Source organism: Furipterus horrens, unplaced genomic scaffold, assembly GCF_987537825.1.
Source record: "Furipterus horrens unplaced genomic scaffold, mFurHor1.1.pri manual_scaffold_3, whole genome shotgun sequence".
NCBI lineage: Eukaryota > Metazoa > Chordata > Mammalia > Chiroptera > Furipteridae > Furipterus > Furipterus horrens.
This window is the reverse complement of record NW_028327173.1, coordinates 38,346,555-38,366,774: the sequence shown is the minus strand read 5'-3', so window position 1 is coordinate 38,366,774 and position 20,220 is coordinate 38,346,555. Positions and strand designations below refer to the sequence as shown.

The following is a 20,220-nucleotide window of genomic DNA, read 5'->3' as shown; positions in this document are numbered from 1 at the left end:
CCTGACAGGTGTCTTGAAGGGTGGACAAAAGGAGATTGGAATTGGAAGACCATGAAGAAGTCTGTGGCAGTGACCTGAGTCTAAAATAACTGGTCTCTCAGGAGAGACCAGTGTCGAAAGGGGCAAAGGGCATATCGAGAGGTGTTTGGAAGGAAAACCAATAGAATTTGGTGAGTGGTTGTAAGCTAGTGAGAGAGACTAGCCCAGAGATTCCTTAAAGAGATAGAGGGAGGGGCCAGGATCCCTGAGACTTAGTAGAGGCCTTGGCACCAGGTAGGCATTTAATAAATGCTTTCAAATAAGGAACTACATCATGGATGCCATTTATAAAAAGTCTGTCTTTCTGGTCTTTACCTCCTTTCAGTCCTAGTGCTTTTACAAACTTTGTAAGGTTGTTGTTCCTTAGGAGCAGGGCCATGTATTGTTCATCTGCTCGACCACAAACCCATTTAGTTTACTGCACTGTGCACAGCTAAGTGCGAAGCACTAGAAATACAGCGAGAGTGGGACATAGACCCAGCCTAGGACCCGTGACATAACCCTCCCCATCAATTTGTAGATCTGTGTTGTAGCAAAACTTGTTTTAGTAAACCAAATAGGCCATAAATCTCTTATCCTGGGGATCATGAAATGCATGTCCTTATAACCCACAGAGAACTGTAGGTGTTTGGTAAAAACACATTGATAGGAAATAAATGGATCTTCAGGTGTTACTTAATAGCTTTTCATCTATAGTTTAAAATTTAAGATACTGTCGTACTGGGTTTTATTAAGTTAGAAGCTAAATATCTTGAAATTTTCTTTTTAAGGCGCCAGTGGCTATAATACAAGTTCCTTCTTTCATTTACCAACGTTTGTTTCCTTCCTCTCACAGGTCATAGAAGATGCCATACAAGTAGAGCGGGTCAAATTTGTGTTTGAGACAGAAAATGGATTACTAGGCAAGTATACCTGGCCCTATTGGGACACGTCTGTAGTAAGTGTGCCGAGAGCCGGTCTCCTCCCGCCCGGCTTCCCTGGTCTAGAGGAACCCCGCAGAAGTCTGATTAAGGCCAGTGGGTTCCCTCACTCCAGTCATGAGAATTAAAACCAGAGGGCCTGGTTGTCCTAGTCACTCTACTGCTTTTAGTCAGTAAAGTGCCACATTGGGTCCGTTTACTGGGTCAGGTAAGATTCAAGGGTGCTGTGACTTTTTTCAACATGGTAAAGATACCTTCTGGCACAGTTATTCCATTCTGTGGCCGTTGGGGAGGAAAAAACTAAAAGCTCAGACTCTGGATATCGTCAGACTCATGGAATGTAATGGCTTTTTTTCTGTGGTCTGAATGCACCTAGATTTCTATTGTCTGCTCATAAAAGGTTCTTGGCAGAGTTTTCCTTTGCAAAAAGCTGAAGTGGCTTTAATGAGCTATTTCTTAGAAAAAGTTTGGTTAAAAATAGTCTTATCCAACTCCCACCAACCACCTGTATTTCCAGTTAATCTGAGTTATTTCACATTTTGCTCATGTGTTAAGAGAAGATTTAGGACCTCCTTTATTGCAGAAAAGAAATCAAGCTAAAAAAGCTCTGTAGCCGCAACATTCTGGGCCTCACCCCTCAGAGTGGCGTGCTCCCCTCAGAGCGGCTCCCGGTTCTCAGGAACCCACAGGCCGTCATACACGCCTCAAGAGCGGGGACCAAACGTTATTCTCTTTAAGTCCCCAAAGCCCAAAGCAGGAGATATTTGTTGATCTGAACTAATACCACGCGTTTCCATTTATCCCACTAATAGTGTCTAACTACCCTCCTGCCAGTAGTGTGGTGGGTGAAGAAGCTTTGAGGTCTCTGGGTGAATAATCAGCAAGTATAAGTTTTAGTTCCTTTCATTTCTCCTAAAAGTCACACTTTCATCACCACCTGTTTCTTAAATACTACTTAGTATTTCTGCCCTTTAGAACTTGGGGGACCCTATTGAGTCAGCACCATGCTTTTAATTTAGTTAGTTACCTGCTTATCAGAGTAGTCCGGTGTCAGTATTGGCACAAGAGAGCTGCTGTCACTTGGACCCACTTCCGCCGCAGCGCGTCACTGCTGACGTTTTCTCCCCCTGTAGCACTGATGCACCACAGCAACCACGTGGACAGCAGTCGCTGCTACCAGTGTGTCAAATTTCTGGTGACTCTTGCTCAAAAGTAAGTATGGGCTCAAAATGCAGGGAGGAAATGGTTACAAGTCAAATATGACCAGAAAAAAAAACCTGTTTTAGTGCCTGCAGAGCCTGGCTCGGGGCATAATTGCCAGCACGGTACAGCAGCCTATGCGGGTGATCTCCGAGAGAGGGGAAGGTGGGGTGTGAAAAGAATGCAGATCTGTGGGATCCGAGGAAAAAAGCCAAACCAGCAGGCTTAATGCAGGAAGGGTAGGAACCCAGGTGTGTGTTGGGGGCCATAAATTCAAGAGTTCATGAGCCTTCACTCAAGATATCGCTCATTAATGTAACTTAATTACCAACTCTTTTATGTTTAGGTTCCCGCTTTCACAATAGTCTCTCAAGACAAAATTATTTTATAGCTACTTACACTTACGAATCCAGACACTGTGCTAAATCCTTTACCTGTATTCTCATTTCATCTTTGCGACGACTTTACGAGGCTAGGTACTACTACTAGTCCCGTATCACGGAAGGTTTAGGTGACATGCCTGCAGTCAGAGCCGGGACTTGAACATAGGCAGATTGACTTCAAGCAAAGGTTCTTTTTTTCTTTTTTATTTAATTGTGTTAAAATACACATAACATAACAGTCACCGTTGTAACCATTTTTAGCTGGACAGTGCAGGGGCGTTAAGTGCCTTCACAGCTCTGTGCGCCATCGCCACTGTCCGTACCCAGGACGTCATCTTCCCAAACCGAAACTCAGCACCCATTCAGCATTAAACGCTAACCCCATTCTTTCGCCCTCAAGCCCCTGGCAGACATCAGTCTACTTTGTATCTTTATGAATTTAGCTACTCTGGATACTTCATTAAGATGGAATCATATAGTATTTGTCCTTTTGTCACTGGATTACAGTAGTCCCTCTCTATATCGCGGCCTCACTGTATCGCGGGATTTTTAAAAATATTATATTTAATTATTTATCATGGATTTCTCACTATATCGCGGGATTTTGCAGTACTGTATGTGTATGTTGTTAAAGTTACGTAGGTTTAAGAGTGTAGAATAAATGTAAGATTCCTACTTTGCAGGGGTGGGGGGGTTGTCTAGAACGTAATACCTGCAATAAGTGAGGGAATACTGTAGTTCACTTAGCATGATGTCCTCAGGGTTTATCTGTGTTGTAGCGTGTCAATTTTCTTCCTTTTTTAAGGCTAAGTAATATTTTATTGTATGGCTGTAGCACATTTTGTTTATCCGGTCATCTGTCAGTAGACACTTGAAATACAAAGGTTCCCAATGTTACAAGGAACCTTGGTGGGTCGCTACTTCAATCCCCCTGTTTAGTACAGAGGCGAACAAAAGCTCGGAGTGACTGCGCGATGGCCCATGATTACTGAGCAGACTATACTGCCATCTCTGAGCCTTGCACTGAGCCTTCTTTATAGCTTACTTCATTTTGCTTCAGATTTTTGCTGATTCTTAGGCATGGGTATTACCATCCTTGGACTTGTACCAAAATAAGAATAAGAAATCTGTTTAGTGGGAGCCCCACTAAAATAATGCATGGTCATCTGTTTCCATATAACGTAGCATTGTGCACACAGATGGAGAACATCCTGCCACAGTTGTGGGTTCATTAATTAAGCTTATTATTGGCAGCATGTTATCATAAGTACTTGCCTAAGAATGGCATTTCCAAGCAGTGTTGTAGCCACATAGTATGTCTGATGCCAGCAGACACAGCCCAGATACCAGTGTCTTTGCATGTACTTCCATATCCTTCATATATCTGTTTTATATACAGTCACTAGTGACACGGTTACCATCAGTACTATCTTCAAATATGAAGGACAGCTTCCAAGAAAGGCATATAAAAATAGAAAGAGAGAGGGTGGCTCTAAGACCATGTTTAAATATAAAATTCTTTCTTATTCAAATCACAGAAACTAAAGACTAGTTTGATTATATCAAGAGGCCATTTATTAAATATACTATTTGTTTATGCAGTTTATTATACTTTTCATTCTCAACTTCGAATTTTAATAGAACTGAGTAGATGAATTAGAGATGAATAAGAGAATTTTCACTACATATTTACCTTTTATTGCCTTTTGAAGTATAACATGAACATATCCAAACCAAAAAAGAAGTAAAAATGTACAACTAGACTTCAATGAAAGTAGCATTTGTGTTTCAAAATAAAAAGGTCTGTAAATTAAATGTATATCTGCAAAGAAAGTATTTGTCTAATAAGCATCTCCAATGGCCAGGTGCCCTGCAGCTAAGGAGTACTTCAAGGAGAATTCCCACCACTGGAGCTGGGCTGTCCAGTGGCTGCAGAAGAAGGTAATTGTATTGTGAATTTTCTGGTCAGAACAGGAGGCAGCAGGAGCATGTCTTATCAGGAAAGATCTCCTAAACTTAATTTGAAAGTAGCCTGAAAGTATTTTCAGTCATAACTTTATAGGTAAAAAAGTGGGGATGATTATATAAGTAGTAATATTTTACTGAGTTTTGGGGGGTGGAAAGAATCTCCTGGTGTGATAGAAGGTCTGGGTAGATTTATTTACTGTTTTAGATGCTTTTATATTCTGTTACCTAATGGTAGAAATTGTGGACTGATGTGGGCTTATTTGTCATCTCTGATGATGCTTTTGACTTTCCATCTCAGATGTCAGAACATTATTGGACCCCGCAAAGTAATGTCTCTAATGAAACGTCAACTGGAAAAACTTTTCAGCGAACAATTTCAGCTCAGGTGAGGGTTGTCTTTTGGTTTTGTGTGGCTTGAAATCCCTTAGGTAGGATTTTTAGCAGCCTCCAAGAAGAAAGGCATAGGTTGAAAATGGGAAAGGGCAAAATAAATGAATTAATTTCTATGAAAAAATAGCAAGTTGGTGCACAGTATGCAAATTATGGAAGAAAGGCAGTTTGGGTTGGTCATTCTGGCCCCCATGTGGCACAGGAGCTGAGGGGTGCTCTGGAGGCTGCCATGAAGGCGCCGCCCTCAAGGCTCCCAGTGCCTCCAAAGGTCAAATGCGAAAGGTAGTCTCCTTGGTGGTGCTGCTGCTGCCACCGCACACTTCCTAACTTTTTCCTCTCATGTTTAACTCTCCCACAGGACACGTTAGCATATGCCACAGCTTTGCTGAATGAAAAAGAGCAATCAGGAAGCAGTAATGGTTCGGAGAGCAGTCCTGCAAATGAGAATGGAGAGAGGCATTTACAACAGGTATAACTGGAGCGTGTCCCTGTGTGAAAGGGCAGTGCCTGCTCTGAACTTTTCCAAAAAGCATTTCCATAACCAAGAAAAAAGGAGACACCAGCTCCATCCTCCTATTATCTCTGTTCAAGACCCACTCACAGTGTGCTTACAAAGTAAAATTCATTCAGGGCTAGTCTGATCAGGTTGGAGAATCCTGATAAAGCCAGGCCACAGCTGTATGCATTCCAGCTTATGCCGGGTTATGAAATTCACCCCCTCCAGCTTTTGCTTTCACCAGCCTTCCAGGAAACATGGACATTTGAGAGGAAGGGCCTCATGACATGAAATCTATCTACCTGTTGGGAGAGTTAAAGAATAACTTTAAGTTTACTTAAAAAAAAAAAAAAAAAATTCACCCCTGGCCAGTGTGGCTCAGTTGGTTGGAGCATCAAACCAGTCACAGGTTCGATTCGCAGTCGGGGTACATTCCCAGGTTGCTGGTTCAGTCCCCAGTTGGGATGCATACAAGGAGGCAACCTATTGATATTTCTCTGTCTCTTTCCCCTACCTCTCTCTCTCCCCTTCCACCCCTTCCTGTCTCTCTAAAAAGCAATGAAAAAATAATATTCTTAGGTGAAGATTTTTAAAAATATTTTTTTATTTCAATACTAATTACTGTAGTAGACAAGGAATAAAATCTTTATTAAACACCTACTATGTGCAAAGTAATAAAGCAGTGTAAATGTAATGATGTATATGTGTCTTCTCTACTCTGTACCCTTCCAGAAAGGCAGTCTCCTCTGTGGCTCCATAACAGGGCTTGGCAGAGGCCTCATTAAATGAATCTTGTTGATGTTCTGTGTGTCTTTTTTTTTTTTCTTAATCTTTTAAGTTCCTCATGACAACCTTGTGAGGTTGCTATTACCCTAACTTTACAGAAGGGAAACTAAGCTTCACCTACTTTATTTGCAGCCAGAATAGAAGTTACCAGACAAGAGCTCCTGCAGCTGCTGGATCCTAGACTTACAGCCTGCCTGTGTTCCTACCCACACTCCCGACCCCCACTTTTCTGAGTTGTAGATACAGCAGCTTTCTTTTAGTTTATCAAATGTAGTTCTTCCCTCCACCTCAGGCCCCACCCACTCACCCCATCTGACTCCCACTGAGCCTCCCGGTCACTTTACAGGGAGACTCTTCCTGTTCCTCCCCACTCCCAGCTAATTGAGTCTCAAGACACCTGGTAGGCATTAAGAACTCTTAGTGTACACGGTGGGGCAAAAGCAGGTTTACAGTTGTGAGTACGCAAAACAGTTCATTCTTGTATTATCATATTTTCCATACAAACAACTGTAAACCTACTTTTGCCCCACCCTGTATAAACAAAGGCCATGCAATTGGTGACAGAGGCAGAATTCAGACATATGAGTAACCCGGAGCCGTCTTTGGCCATGTGGCAGTTTCTAGCACAAAGTGGATGTCTGGACAACCAGTGCCTCTCCCTGCTTGATCCCATTGCTCCCGAGTTCTAACGAGCGCTTCCTGCACTGTTGCATGGTAGTATTGTAACTTCAGGCGAGCCACTAGTTTGCTTCAATGACTAAATGAGAACATAGAAATTTTAAGTTTTGCATAATCAGGTGTTATAGTTATGTTTTATTATTGGTAAACAATAAGTTGTTAAATGAGGACATGTTTAAACTACAGACCACAAATAAGGCAATCAGCATAGAATAACCTTTTCCTCTAACTTTCCAATGTGGAATTTAACTTCCTTTTCTTTCTCAAAGGGTTCAGAATCACCCATGATGATTGGCGAGTTAAGAAGTGACCTTGACGATGTTGATCCCTAAGGGAATACGCCCAGCCCACGATGAAGAGTCAAATCGCAGTTACTGGATGCCCACCACCTTTTTGAAATCAGAATATCATTTTGAACCCAATAAAAAAGCCAGACATGGGGCTGGAGGAGCCTGCTGTGGCCTTGGAGGAGCGTGTGTTTAAGGAAAGCACTCTTTGGCCAGAAGGGGGAGCTGTTTGGCAGTGGGAGAACTCCGGCCTGTGGATGAGCTCCCAAGGCATGATCCATATGTGGATTAACATTTCTGTGGATTTTATAAAATAAAGCCGGTGGCAGGCTTCTGTTACATGAACATACAAGAGTGAGTGAGGGTAAAGCTGTTGCTTTCTCTATAATGCTACAAAAGAAATTTCCTTTGGTTTTTATATTTTTTTAAAGCAAGCTGCCTTTAGATGTGTGGGGGCAAATTTGTAATCTTGCAGGAACATTGATTAGGAATATCCAATTTAAAATAGTGTAAAAATATGTGATAAAATTCCTTTTCATTGTAAAATAGTAAAGAATTCAGTTTACACAGATCTTTGTATTTAATATGTCTCCCTATTTGTATAGAATTTCAGATGAGTTTGGAAGAGAGTCCTGGGCATACACTTGGATCTTGATGAAATGCTACCAGGATCAAAAAGTGCAAAATTATTAATCTATTTAAGGTATTTTTTCTGATATAATTGAGATTGAAAAGAGCAATAAAAAAAAAAAAAAAATGCTGTGTTCTCCAGAAGTACAGGGTGCATTCTTTGACATCAGTCACTAAAGAAGTTATGTTATTCCCAAAACAAATTTAAAACACAGCAAAGTAAAAAGCACTTTAAGATATAATTTTATTGAGTTTGACTACATAGAATCATCTTTTTAATGCTTGGAGACATATTGAATAAACTGTAGTCATAAATCGTGATCTGCAATCGTATGCTTTTGCTTAAAACATAATTACTGAAACCCTTAGTGATGGTTATATATGAAGTTAAATATTTGAATTGGGAGATCTGCTTGGTGAGTTTCTAGTCATTTTAATGCAGACAAGGAATTTGAGACTTTGTTTCTCTTCAGCATGAGTAATTAACACTGAAAAGATAGGGACAGGATTTATAATATTTTCCCAGAAATAACTAGAAAGCAATTGAACAACTATCATTTAGTTGTAATTCCCAAGTATAATACCATTCACTCATTTCAGATTAGATACCAGCTCCCCGTTTTTTGGGGGCGTACATATTTAACATTTTGTGTATTGTGTACATTTTGTATTTTGAGTTGCTATATAGATTTTCAACCCTGTTTTGCCTTTAGTTACATGTTCTACCTTGTTTTCAGCTCACCATGCACAAGAACTAGGGGAGCCTTAGGAAGTGCCAGATTGCTGCTCTCAGATTTGCCAAGTCAAAGAGGCGTGTCCAGCCCCAAGTGCCTTTTTGGTGGCTTCTGCATTATGTGGGCACGTGACAAGACAGTCAACTCTCCATTGCTATGCACTGTCAATAACCCAGGCATTTCACTGTTGTAGGCTGAAGTTACCGTGCAGCCAGTGCGAGAGGTGCAGTGGGTGATCGCGGAACCGCCTACAGGCGAATGGGGGCTTTTGTCAGAGCCACTGAGTAGGGGGAGGGGCCTGCATTTAGGAGCAGAACCGCGCCTTCAGAAAAATGGTCAGAGGCGGTTGGCAAATTTTTATGGTTCTGATGTTCTTGCAGTTTTGAAGGTGATGTTTTAAAATTGACTTTGAGTATGTGAATATCCCATTCCCTACTGTTTTTCTCTACCCCACCCCACCGCCATCCTCACAAAAAGATTGTGTGGGACATGACATTGAAATGCCGGTGATGAGATGTGTTGGGATATCATCGCTGGCAGCTGCACTCAGGAGCCCAAATTCAGGAGTGAGATCACCACTTCTAGTCCCTTATTTCCTATGGAAACAACGCCCTCCACACCCCCAGCACCTGCTGTCCTCACTGGAAAGCTTCGTCAGGATCGCTGTCACAATCGTGTCACACGCTCTGGTTAATTTTGCTTATGTTGTTGCTGCAATGACCATCCCTTCCACTCAGCCAGTAACCACTTGATTGCCGACGGCTGCAGTCTCTGAACCTGCTGATGACTTTTTTTAATGTAGTACGACAAAGAGACAGTTGTGACAGGCTTACCTTGGAAGAGTTGTCGTTTTTATTGCCAACTTTTTTGGATGAAGATGTTTTTATAAATCTTTCAAAAAGTAGGAATTGCACAACTAACTCAATGCTGTGTGTCCCCAAGAAGCTCCCTTCGCGAGGCCCACTGCAGATGGCCATGTCTGAGCATCAAAGGCGTCCTGGGAAAGAGAGCATCCCAGCGGGCATCGCGCCCTGACTTCTCACACGGCCACTGACAACTAGAACGAGTCATAGGACCTGGAACACCATGTCATCAGACTGTCCTGTCTTGTCCCCAACCCCACCCCCCGCTATCATTGAGGTGTGTGCAGTTACCTTCTGAGCTTGGAACAAGCAGACTGGAATTTTCCTCTGCTACCTCTTGTGTACAGAATCTTGTTTATAAAATTTCAAAAGGAAGTAGATGAACAGGGATGAATTTTAATAATTCAGTTCACAAGTGGCAGCGTTCATAGCTTCTAAGGGTATAAAATAAATTTTTCAAAAATGGAGAGATGGAGTCTCACTGATCTCTTTCTGCGGATATCAGAGAAAAGTGCAGGGTGGGCACAGCGGGGTAAGGGGCTGGTGTGGGAGGTGCTGTGATTCCTGTACCCTGTGCCAGTGGTATGATGAGGGCCACTCTTGAATCATGAGAGGGCGATGGATCTTTAAGCCTTTTGCTGTTTTTTCCCTCTGGATAACCTGACCACTTTAGGATTCTTCTGCACAGCTTGGTTAATGGTGCTGAACTCAGGCTGATGATAGCTGACAGGCATCTCCCCCATAGCTCCTAAGTCTCAAGTCGTCCCCAGCAGAAATCATGTCCCTGGTCAAGAAGGGTTTCTTGCTAGACCCCACCATTCTCAGTCTCACTCCTAAAGTCCCATGTTTGTGCACATGGTACCCTTCCCTGGGATGTTTGCTGCTCCAGATCTTCCTCTTCTGTGGCCCACGCCATCCTCCCCGATTCCCATGAACCTTGCTGGCACCTGCAAGAACCAGGCCATTTCCTTCTCAAGTCATGGAGCTGTCAGGGTGTGGCTATCCAGCAAACTGACACGTGACTGCCATCTTGGGGAGGGAAGGAGAGTCTCTGCCCGACAGGCGGAGGTACTAGATACACAGTTCTCTGGCATTCGGGCTGTTTGCATGTGGCAGCTCTTGAACGCTTTCCATGATGCTAAATTGTCAGGAAAAAAGGTTTGGGAGGACTTTTTTCTTTGCCCTGGCCTCCTCACCAGTCCTGCCTCAACACCCACGTGCCCGTTTCTCACCACACACATGTTGTCCACAACATGGGCCCCACGGCCCCTCAGTACCAGCCCTCCTCATAGGCAGCGGTGATGTGAATCTGGAGACAAGGCACACGGAGGGCACAGCGCACCACCACGCAATCCTGAGCTCCTCAGCTTCCCCAGCACCCACTCTTCCCACATCTTCCCATCCCAGTCCATGATGACACCTCCAGGAGCAAAGCAAAAACCTTGGGCTCACTCTCGACTGCTCCCACCTCCATTTAGCCCGCCAGAACTGCAGGCTCTTCCTTCAGGTTCCAGTATTCTCCATCCTCCCACCCAGGCCTGGAGAGTCGTGGTAGATGGCCACTTGTCCACAGCCACTTCCCTGCTTTTGCCTGTCACCTACAGTCATCCTAGCACAGCAGACCGAATGAACCTGCACAAAGCCAGGTCAGTACCCACTTCCCCACCCCATCCCCACCTTTGGCTCAGAACCCTGCATGGCTCCCAGTTCACTCCAGCAAAAATCAGAGTCCTTACTGTGGTCCTCATGCCCCACTGTAGCTGGTCCTGTCCCCTCTGGTTCCCCTTCATTTGGTTCCCAGGTGACTGGCCTCCTGTCTGTTCCAGCCACCTTCCAAGCATGCTCTTAGCTCAGAGCCTTTGTCCTGGCTGTTCCCTCTGCCTGAAATACTGTTCCCTGTGATGTTCTCAAGGGAACACCCCCTCATTCCCTTCCCTGCTTTATTTTTTCCCATAGCATCTTTTTTTTTTTTTTTATCCTTACCTGAAGATATTTTCTTCATTTTATAGAGGCGGGGGGCTGGGGGGACATCAAGGTAAGAAAGAAACTTGATCGGTTGCCTCCCATATGTGCCCCAACTGGGAATCGAACCCGCAAGATTTTGGTGTAGGGGATGATGCTCCAACCAACTGAGCCAGAGCCCCCTAGCATATTTCAAGTACTCTGTAATAACTACTACTTTGTTTCCTGTCCTCCTCCCCCACTGGAATGGACGCACCAGGAGAGAAGGGCTTATCGGGCTCGTGTCCCCAATGCCTAGGACAGTGCCTGGAATGCCACATCTGTCAGTTCATGCTGAGGAAGTGCACTGGAGACAGACCTTGACCTCAGGAGTGCATCATCCAGACCAGGATCAACCCAGTCCTGTGCTTTTGGAAACCTCTTCTTAGTTCACTAAAGAGTGGACTCCCCAGGGCTTCCTCTTCAGAAACTCCCTCTGACTTTTCAGAGGAGACTTAGCGAGCAGCTGCTGGCTGCACTCTGCGTGCTGGTTTCTGGGGGCCGGCACAGGCCCAGGCCTCTGTGCGCGCCTTCCCCTCTCTGCGTGCCCTCCCTTGCCTTGTTGAACACCTTCATTCACCTTTGGCACTTGGCTCAGGTGTCCCCTCCTCTGGATCATGGCTGAGTCATCTCTGTGTCCCCAGGGTCCAGTGGGGCTCCTGGCCCAGAGCAGCCTCCCAAGCAGATGTATTAAGTGGGTCCACCAAGGATTGCGTGTGTACTGCATTTCTTTATGCAATATTCATGCATAGTCTCCTCAAGGGGGAGCAGGGCGCCCAAACAGCAAACCTCACTAACCTGGCAAAAGCAAAAGCTGGCCCTGCCACCTACCTACCTACGCACGCACGCACGCACATGCGCACACACGCAAGTGCTGTTCACACAGCTGTCAAAGCTGCTGATAACATCCACCCCACCCCCCTGCAGATACATGAGGGGATGATGGTGACACAGATGCTAACATGGGAAAGCCGCACAGGAAAGACATGTGCTCCCTGCAGGGTGCCAGGTGCCTGTCCCACCCACCCCCACACGCTTCCTCCCCTCTGCAGGGCCCAGGGCTCTGCACTCTCTGACTCTAAACTCCAGACTCAGCATGGCAGCAGGCAGCAGCATGGACGCTTGCCTCCTCATGGCCCACACACTGGTCATGCTGACCTCCTGGCCTCAGCACAGGCCTCCAGGGGCTGCCAAGGTACTCCACTACCCACTGGGAGCTGCAGCTGGGGCAGAGGAGGGCTGGCTCAGACACTTGGATACTGGGGGCCCTCCGTCTCTTTAGGGTCTGAGGCCAGAGCTAGGAAACCTGGAAACAAGTCAAGGTAGAAAACAGACTGGCCTGAGCCTCGGGACTCCTGGGTTCTCAAATCTGTCACTGGGCCTGCTATGTGACCTTGGGAAAGCCACTCACCCTCTCTGAGTCTTAGTTTCTGGGAGAAAACATTGTGTTCTCTTCACTCAGAGATGGGAAGAATGCAACAGGCCTGAGAAGTTAGATCAGGAGATGGAACCCCCCCCCCCCAGGCCCCTCCCTTCCCAGCCATCCATGTAGAAGTTCAGAGTGAGCCTGAGGTCGCTCAGGGACACTTGGGGCCTCCTTCCCTGGGCTTGGGAGTCAGGCACACAGCCCTGGCTATGAGACCTGAGAGAGAGAGCTGCTCAGCTATACTAAGCCTCAGTTTCCCTCTGTGTAAAATGGAAAGAGTCACAGCACCCCCTCATAGGGAGGCTGTGGAGATGAAACAAGGAGTAAGCATGAAACGCAGCCCAGGCTGCAGGTTCAAACCCCCAGTCAGGGCACATACAAGGGTCAACCAATGACTGCATCAGTAAGTAGAACAACAAATCGATGTCTCTCTCTCCCCGCCCCCCCCCCCCTATTCTCTAAAACTAATAAACATATCCTCCAGTGAGAATTTTAAAAATGGGTTATATATTACCCTGACCAGTGTGGCTCGGTTGGGCATCATCCCACAAAGCAAAAGGCTGCCAGTTCAACTGCCAGTCAGGGCACATGCCTGAGTTATGGGTTCGGTCCCCAGTTAGGGTGTGTAAAGAGGCAACCAATAGATGTTTTCACATTGATGTTTCTCTCCCTCTCTTCCTCCCTCCCTTTCATTCTCTCTAAAAAATAATTTTTTTTTAATGGCTATATATGTATATGTAATGTTTGCCTCTGCATAAACAAAACAAAATCAAAGTTATAGACCCTCAAGTGGATTAGAGGGGCTCTCAATATCTATGTTCAATGTTTGGAATAAAATAAACACGATGTCTCTCCTACTGCCACTTAGAACTTCTCACCTTTGCCCACAGCCTTGCCCTGTCTTCACACTCACTGTCTCATTTGCCCCAGCACCATGAGACACACTGAGCTGGGATTATCATCTCTGCTTAAAAGATGACAATTTGAGGAGGCTGGGGAGGGGAGCACTTCATCAACATCAACATTGCAGAGCTATGAGTCGAAGTGGACCCAGACCCCTTTTCTTGCTGCTCCCTAAAGGCCAAGGTGCTCTAGGGCCAAGTCCACTCCAGGCCACATCACAGAGCCCAGAGCAGCTGAGCCGGCTCTTAGCCCGGTCAGCAAGTGGACCTCTGGGTAGTGAAGGGGGAAGCGGGCCTGCGGCTCTCTGCTTGAGTGCCCTTCCTGCCAAGTACAGCAAGGGCTGCATCAGCAAGTGACAAATGGCCATCTGCAAATGTCACTGTCAGGCAATGTGTCTGTTTCCCCCATGGGCCTGTGAGCTTGGCATAGTCAGGGACCCTATCACCTTGTGTTCCTCAGCACCAAGCCAGAGCCTGGCATGTATACCCAATGACTGATCTAATTAATTACCAAACACCTACTATGTGCCAAGTTCTGTTTTAGCTGCTTGGAGACAGCTGTGAGTTAAACTCCCTGCCTCCATTCAGTCCTCCCTCTAGGAGATTATAATGACTCACCTGTGTGAGATGGCTACCAGGGCTGCCGAGAAAAAGAAAAAGGGGAGAGGATCAAATGTGGCAACAGGGTGAGGGAAGAGCTCGCCAGGCAGGGAACAGCCAGTGCACAGGCCCAGAGACCAGAGCGAGTGGCGTGAAGGGGACAGGAGGCCAACCTGGCAGCCGCAGTCTGGGGTGCAAATCCAATAGGAGCACGTGGACCATCCTGGGGACTCTGGCTTTCCTCTTGGAAGTTTTTGATTGAAGGAGTGAAATGTTCTGATTTACTTTTTTTTTTTAAGTTTATTGTTTTTAGAGATGGGGAAGAGAGGGGAAAATTGAGGGAGAGAAGCACCGATGTTAAGAGAGAAACATCGATTGGTTGTCATTCATTAAGTGCCTCAACCAGAGACCACACCCGCAACGCTCGCACGTCCCCTGACAGGAAATTGACTGGCCACCTTTCTGTTTGTGGGATGACATCCAACCATCTGAGCCACACCAGCCAGAGCGTGGTTTACATTTTTAAAGGCTGCTCTGGCCGTCTGTAGAAAACAGTTGGTAGCAGACAAGCCAGAAGACTGTGAGCGCCAGTGGTGGCCCAGGGGTGGCTGCAGGGCCTTGAGGGGATGGATTCTGGATGTACTTTGAAAGTCGAGCCTGTTGCATTTCCTGATCATTTGGATGTGGAATGTGAGAGAAAGACAAGAGTGGAGGTTCAGAGGTTTGGCCTTGGCAACTGGAAGGAAGGGGTTGCAACTACTGGACTGGGGAAGTGCAGCAAGGAGAAGAAACTTAGTGGGGCAGCTGTGGGGCTCTGGTCGTCCCTGTTTGAGCCATTCACCAGACCTCACGTCACATCAGCAGCGCGACGTGTGGTCCGCCGAGTTCAGGGAGACGCCGGGCTGGGAGTGGTCAGCATGTCGATGATATTCAAAGCTGGTGACTCTCAGACATCACCAAGGGAGCGTTTCCAGGAGAAGGAAGTAATCAACTGGGTCAAGGAAGGAGAGGGTGGAAAATTGATTTAGTAGATCCAATGACAGGGTCCCATGATCCGATTTAGCATGTAGAGATCACCGGAATGGTCTCATTGGAGAGGGCTCCAGAGAGAAGGCAGAAGAGGAACTGAAGATGGCCAGCAAGTAGACAGCTCTTTAAAGGAATTTTCCTGTAAAGGGAGCACCAAAAATAATAATAAAGTTGGGGTGGGGTCAGAGGGAGCATGAGACCAAGAGAGTTTTTTCCCTAGATGGGAGCTACCAGAGGAAGCCTGTGGGCTGATGGGAAGACATAGCAGAGACAGAGAAGTTGGCGGTGCCAGAGGAGTGGAATTTCTCAAGGATGTGAGAAGGGACATTTTCTGGTCCATACGTGGAGGATTTATCCTCGAGATGAGACAGGGCACAGACACTTTATCCTACCCCAGGTGGGGAGGTGGAGGAGGAGGGGAGAGTGCCGGCAGCTGGATGGATGTGGGGCGGGAGCTGCTGGAGGCTCTTAATCATCTAACTCGCCTTGAAATGGGAAGTAAGGCAACAGCTGGAAGGGAAAAAGGGGGAGAAGGTTCCAAGGGTTTAAGGAGAAAGAAGAAGATACACATGATCATGTTTGGGAGTTAGGGGCATGGTCTCCAGGGGCAGCTCACTCAGGCTCCTCCGTGCTTCCACTTCCTCATCTTTAAAATAAGCAATAAAGTAAGTCGAGAAAGTGATGGGCTCAGAAAATGCATGGGCTTGTAGGACAGCCTCCAGGTGAAACCAGAAAGCATGGAGGTTTCCTGCTGGAGCAGTTGGGGGACCGTTGCATGTAAGGGGGGTGGGGCTCCCCCTCACAGAGTACGGTAACAGCAGGGCAAGGGAGTTGTTGGGGTGAGCAAGGTGTGGGTGTAAGGTTGAGCCGAGGAGTCTCCGCTGGTACAGGTGAAATGTGTGAGGAGGTGCATTAGAGCCACAGGTGAAAAGTCAGCCTCATCAGCGTAGGTGTGGTAGCTGTTGATGAAGAATGTGGGAGATGGGAGTGTGCTGGAAAAAGGGAAAGTGAAAGCGGGGATTTGAAATTGAGGTTCTGGAGGAGATAGAGCTACAGGCAGCAACAAGGTCAAGAGTATAATGGAGAGAGTGTGAGCCTGAGAAAAAGTGGTGGGGAGGCCTTTGGAGGTGGAGAAAATGGAAGCCCAGAGCATGTTGGAATCACCCCAGCAGGAGAAAGTGGCCGTGAGCTACGTCTCCAGAACCTAAGGGGTATAATCTGATGACAGGAGCTTCAGTGTTGACAATTTATGGAGGACAGAAGGACACTGATCTGGAAGAGGCAGTGAGGAGCAAGGGGACCCCTACCACAGCTGGGCCCCAGGTAAAGGGCTGTGGGAGAAGGTAAGGAAGCCATGTGCTAGGGAGAAGGGGCAATTGAGACAGAGCAAGAAGAAGAAGGAATGTTCTGAGGGGCGTTTGAGGGCAAGGGTGTTGCTGGTGATGGACCTGGATTTCAAGGGCCCAATGAGGGTTTCAGGAAGGAAGGGAGGGAGGAAAGGGACCCAAGGCACAAGGCCTCTCCCAGTGGCTCTGGAGGAGTGACCATGACCAGCTCAGCCAGCAGAGGGCGCCCAATACATGGCATGAGAACCCAAGGTCTAACCACCCAGGCCAGGCAGAGCCGAAGCATCTCTGGTGACCTGCTCTAGCCCCTGGGACAAATGAGACTCTGCCCTGTCCTTGGAGAACAGAGAGCAAGGCAGGTAAGGACACAGGCCTTTGTGGAGAAGTAAGAGGACACTGTCACACAAGGTGGGAACAGGGTAAGTGCTGTGGGAACCCAGTTGATGGACACTGGATCCAGGCAGGCTTCCTGGAGGAGGCAACCCCAGATTTCTAGTCCAGCTATAATGGGGTGACACATTCAGGAAACAGTGCATGGCCCAGCTGGGGATGTTAGGACAGGAGACTGGTTTTTAATGTCTCTTGAGCCCCTTTCCTGTGGTTAGGGTTCTGGAAGATTCTGAACAAAAGAGGGTTATGACGAGAGCACCAGCCTCACTAATGTTTTCACCATATCCCAAAGGCCCCACTCAGGAATTAGTCCAGACCCACCATACCACAGCCTCTCTTCCCAGGACTCCCTTGCCTGCCACTTCATGAAGAAAGTGGAGGCCAATGGCACCCACCTCACATGCTGCCTCTTCCCCTCACACTCACTCCTCTCTCTGCAGACTGAGAGGGAGGAGACATCCAGCAGGCTGAGGGCCCAGCCTTTGCCCAGCTGTTTCCAGGCACCGTTCTTTGACATTCCGTTTCCATTTTGTACACACCAAGGCTCGCTGTCCCCTTTTCCTGCCAGCCTCTGAGCACACTCGGGTATCTTCCATCCTAAAAAAAGAAGTAAACATAAACAAAACAGAACAAAAGCCCTCATGACCATCTTCCAGGTACTCTTCTATGTAGTCACTGGGTTATATACATCAGGTCAGACAAACTCCTGCCCTCATGTAGCCCTCACACTTACAGAGTAAACCTAATGAACAAGTCAAACTTGCACTGTGTAAGCGAGTACCAGGAGCTGTGGAGAAAACTGAGGAGCGAAGGGGAAATGTGTCAGCAGGGAGGGGGCTGGGAGCGCTGCGCTGCTGGGTGTCCAGGAGGGCCCAGCTCCTGCTGGGGCTCACTCCACACACCCCCACTCCACCCCTGCACACCGCTCTGACCTAGTCTCCTCAGTCCTGCTGTGTGTCTCCAAGATTGGCCTAGGGACCCCCTGCTTCAGAGCTGTGGGGTGGGGGTGGGAAACCAGTGTGTGAGAAACGCAGATGCCTCTGACTGGCCTGAAATTCAGGAATCTGCACTTCTAGGCTCCCCAGGGGATTCTGAGACAGTCCAAAGTATGGGAACCACAGTTTCTCCCTGAAAATGTAACACTGCTTAGAGCAGTCCAGATTGCCCAACTCCACTCTGCAGCCACCAGGCAGGTCCAAGCCTCCTCACATGCTGTTCCCTTCTGGAGTGCCCTTCCCAGCATTCTTCACCTGATAATTCCTGCACATCCTCAAGACCCACCACAGAGTCACCTCCTCCAGGAAGTACTCCCAGGACAGGCCTGAGCAGGCGATGAGACAGGACCCGGGGCTGGGATGTACAACACAGTTCTACATCCCAGCTCTGCCACTAAACACATGGTGTGACCCTGGGCAAGCCACAGCCCCTCTCTAAGCCTCAGTTTACTCATTAGTAAAATGGTGACAATAATTCTGACCTTTCTGAGGAAATGTGGGACCAAATGAAATGACAGTTCTGAAAAGGCTTTATGTTCTCTAGCACAAGCGAAGGACAGGCACTGTGAGGGGTCAGATGGCTGCCCTGCTCCTCCACACAAACACCCAACTGTATCACTGGGCTGGATCCAAAGCCCTCAGGGCTGGGGTACAAGGAAAGAATCTGCAGCAGCCCTGGGGCCCCAGGGCAAGTGGGGGTGGAGACCAGGAGGAATGTGCCATTGGCAGTTTCCAGGGCCACTAGCCCTCACCCCTGGCCAAAATATTTCCATTACCTCCGGGGCTGGGTATTAATGGTTCAGGGAAGGCAGCCATCTGCTTGAGAGAAGGGTCAGCAGCCCTGAGCCCCAGCACAGCCATAACCACCATAGCCCAGCTCCCAGGCCTCCTACCGGCCCTGTGAGGCGGGTGGAGGGGGCTGCTGTCAGTTACAACGGTGAGCAAAGGGAGGCTGGGGGAGATCCCACGAGGAATAAAGGCAGGGTCTGGACCCTCTTCCCCATGCAGGGAAGATCAGAAGAGCTCTGTGGGAAGGGGTGGGCGGCGTTGACTGGCACCCTGATATTTTGGTGGGAAAACTGAGACTCCAGCAGATGGCTTGGACATCATCATCAGAGAGGAAGGCTGAAGGAAGGAAGAGGCGGAAAAGGAAGTAAGACAAGAAACCTGGAGTCACTGTGGACAGCAAGCTGACACAGACTGGTCTCCCCATTCTAAAGGCACAGAAAGGGGGTGACATGGCTAACAGCCAGATTCCTCATGGGAGTGAACGTCGGAGTGAACCACCCTGATGATCCAGTCCCTCCACCCCATCAGGGGTCCTGGCCGCTGGTGCTGTGTCTGCCCCTGCTGCTCCTCCACTTTTCTCGGGGCCGATTCTGGTGGCGCTCCCACCTGGTGGACATTGTGTTAGCTACCTGTGTCAGTGGCTGAGAACCGCGCCCTGGTCACACAGAGGATTCTGGCTGTTGCAATGACAGCCTGAGTCTCTGACAGCACAGAGGCCGTTGGGGACCGTCTGCCAAGCACAGAATCAACACTGGTCCCTTAGTGCATTTTCCCTTTCATTCTCTGCTGCCATTTTTTTTCTTCCTCAGCTTTCCCCCAGGGTCACTTTCACCGAGATAATCCTGGGTTTGCTGTGGGAAGAGATGGCAGTGTTGCTTGTTGCAAGCCTGTGTTTACAGCCAATACAGGTGCTGCCCACCTGCATGCCCCACCTGCAGACCCCACAGCTGCCCTGTCTTCCTGGGGTGTCAGTTCCACACCCTCAGGTCACCCTAGTGTGACCCTTCCTCCCAGCCATCTGGTTCTCTGCTCTGAGAACCAGCTTGGCAGGGCTGCCCAAGGGGAAGGCCCGGAGGCCTGAGCTCAGGATGAGGGCCCTTATGTCCCATGGGAGCTGGGGGCATGCCCAGGTCAGGAACAAGCACCTGGCCTCTGAGCCCAGAGGGAGATGTGGAGCCTTGGGGGCTGCGGGGGTGGGTGGGAGTGAGAGGACAGGAGGGGGGCCCTGGAAGGCAAGTCCCAGCCACAAACAGCCACACCGGGGACTTTGCCAGGGTCACTTCTCCTAACAAAGCCTCAGGTTTGCTGTGTCCCTGGAACATCTGCTCCACCTCCTTGATAATGTTGCAGCCACACACTGTTTTAGAG

At 47.9% G+C, this 20,220-nt stretch overlaps 1 protein-coding gene across 1 annotated transcript in view; it reads left to right on the top strand.

Moving 5' to 3' along the window:
- The window catches only part of USP24 (ubiquitin specific peptidase 24), a 128,041-nt gene extending 118,200 nt beyond the window's left edge, over positions 1 to 9,841 (top strand). Inside the window, exons 63-68 of the mRNA XM_090269535.1 lie at positions 875 to 941; positions 2,093 to 2,171; positions 4,408 to 4,483; positions 4,809 to 4,895; positions 5,259 to 5,369; positions 7,130 to 9,841. Coding sequence (XP_090125661.1) covers positions 875 to 941; positions 2,093 to 2,171; positions 4,408 to 4,483; positions 4,809 to 4,895; positions 5,259 to 5,369; positions 7,130 to 7,192 — 483 coding nt within the window. The 3' untranslated portion in view covers positions 7,193 to 9,841. The remainder of the gene's footprint in view (positions 1 to 874; positions 942 to 2,092; positions 2,172 to 4,407; positions 4,484 to 4,808; positions 4,896 to 5,258; positions 5,370 to 7,129) is intronic.
- Positions 9,842 to 20,220: the final 10,379 nt, after the last annotated feature.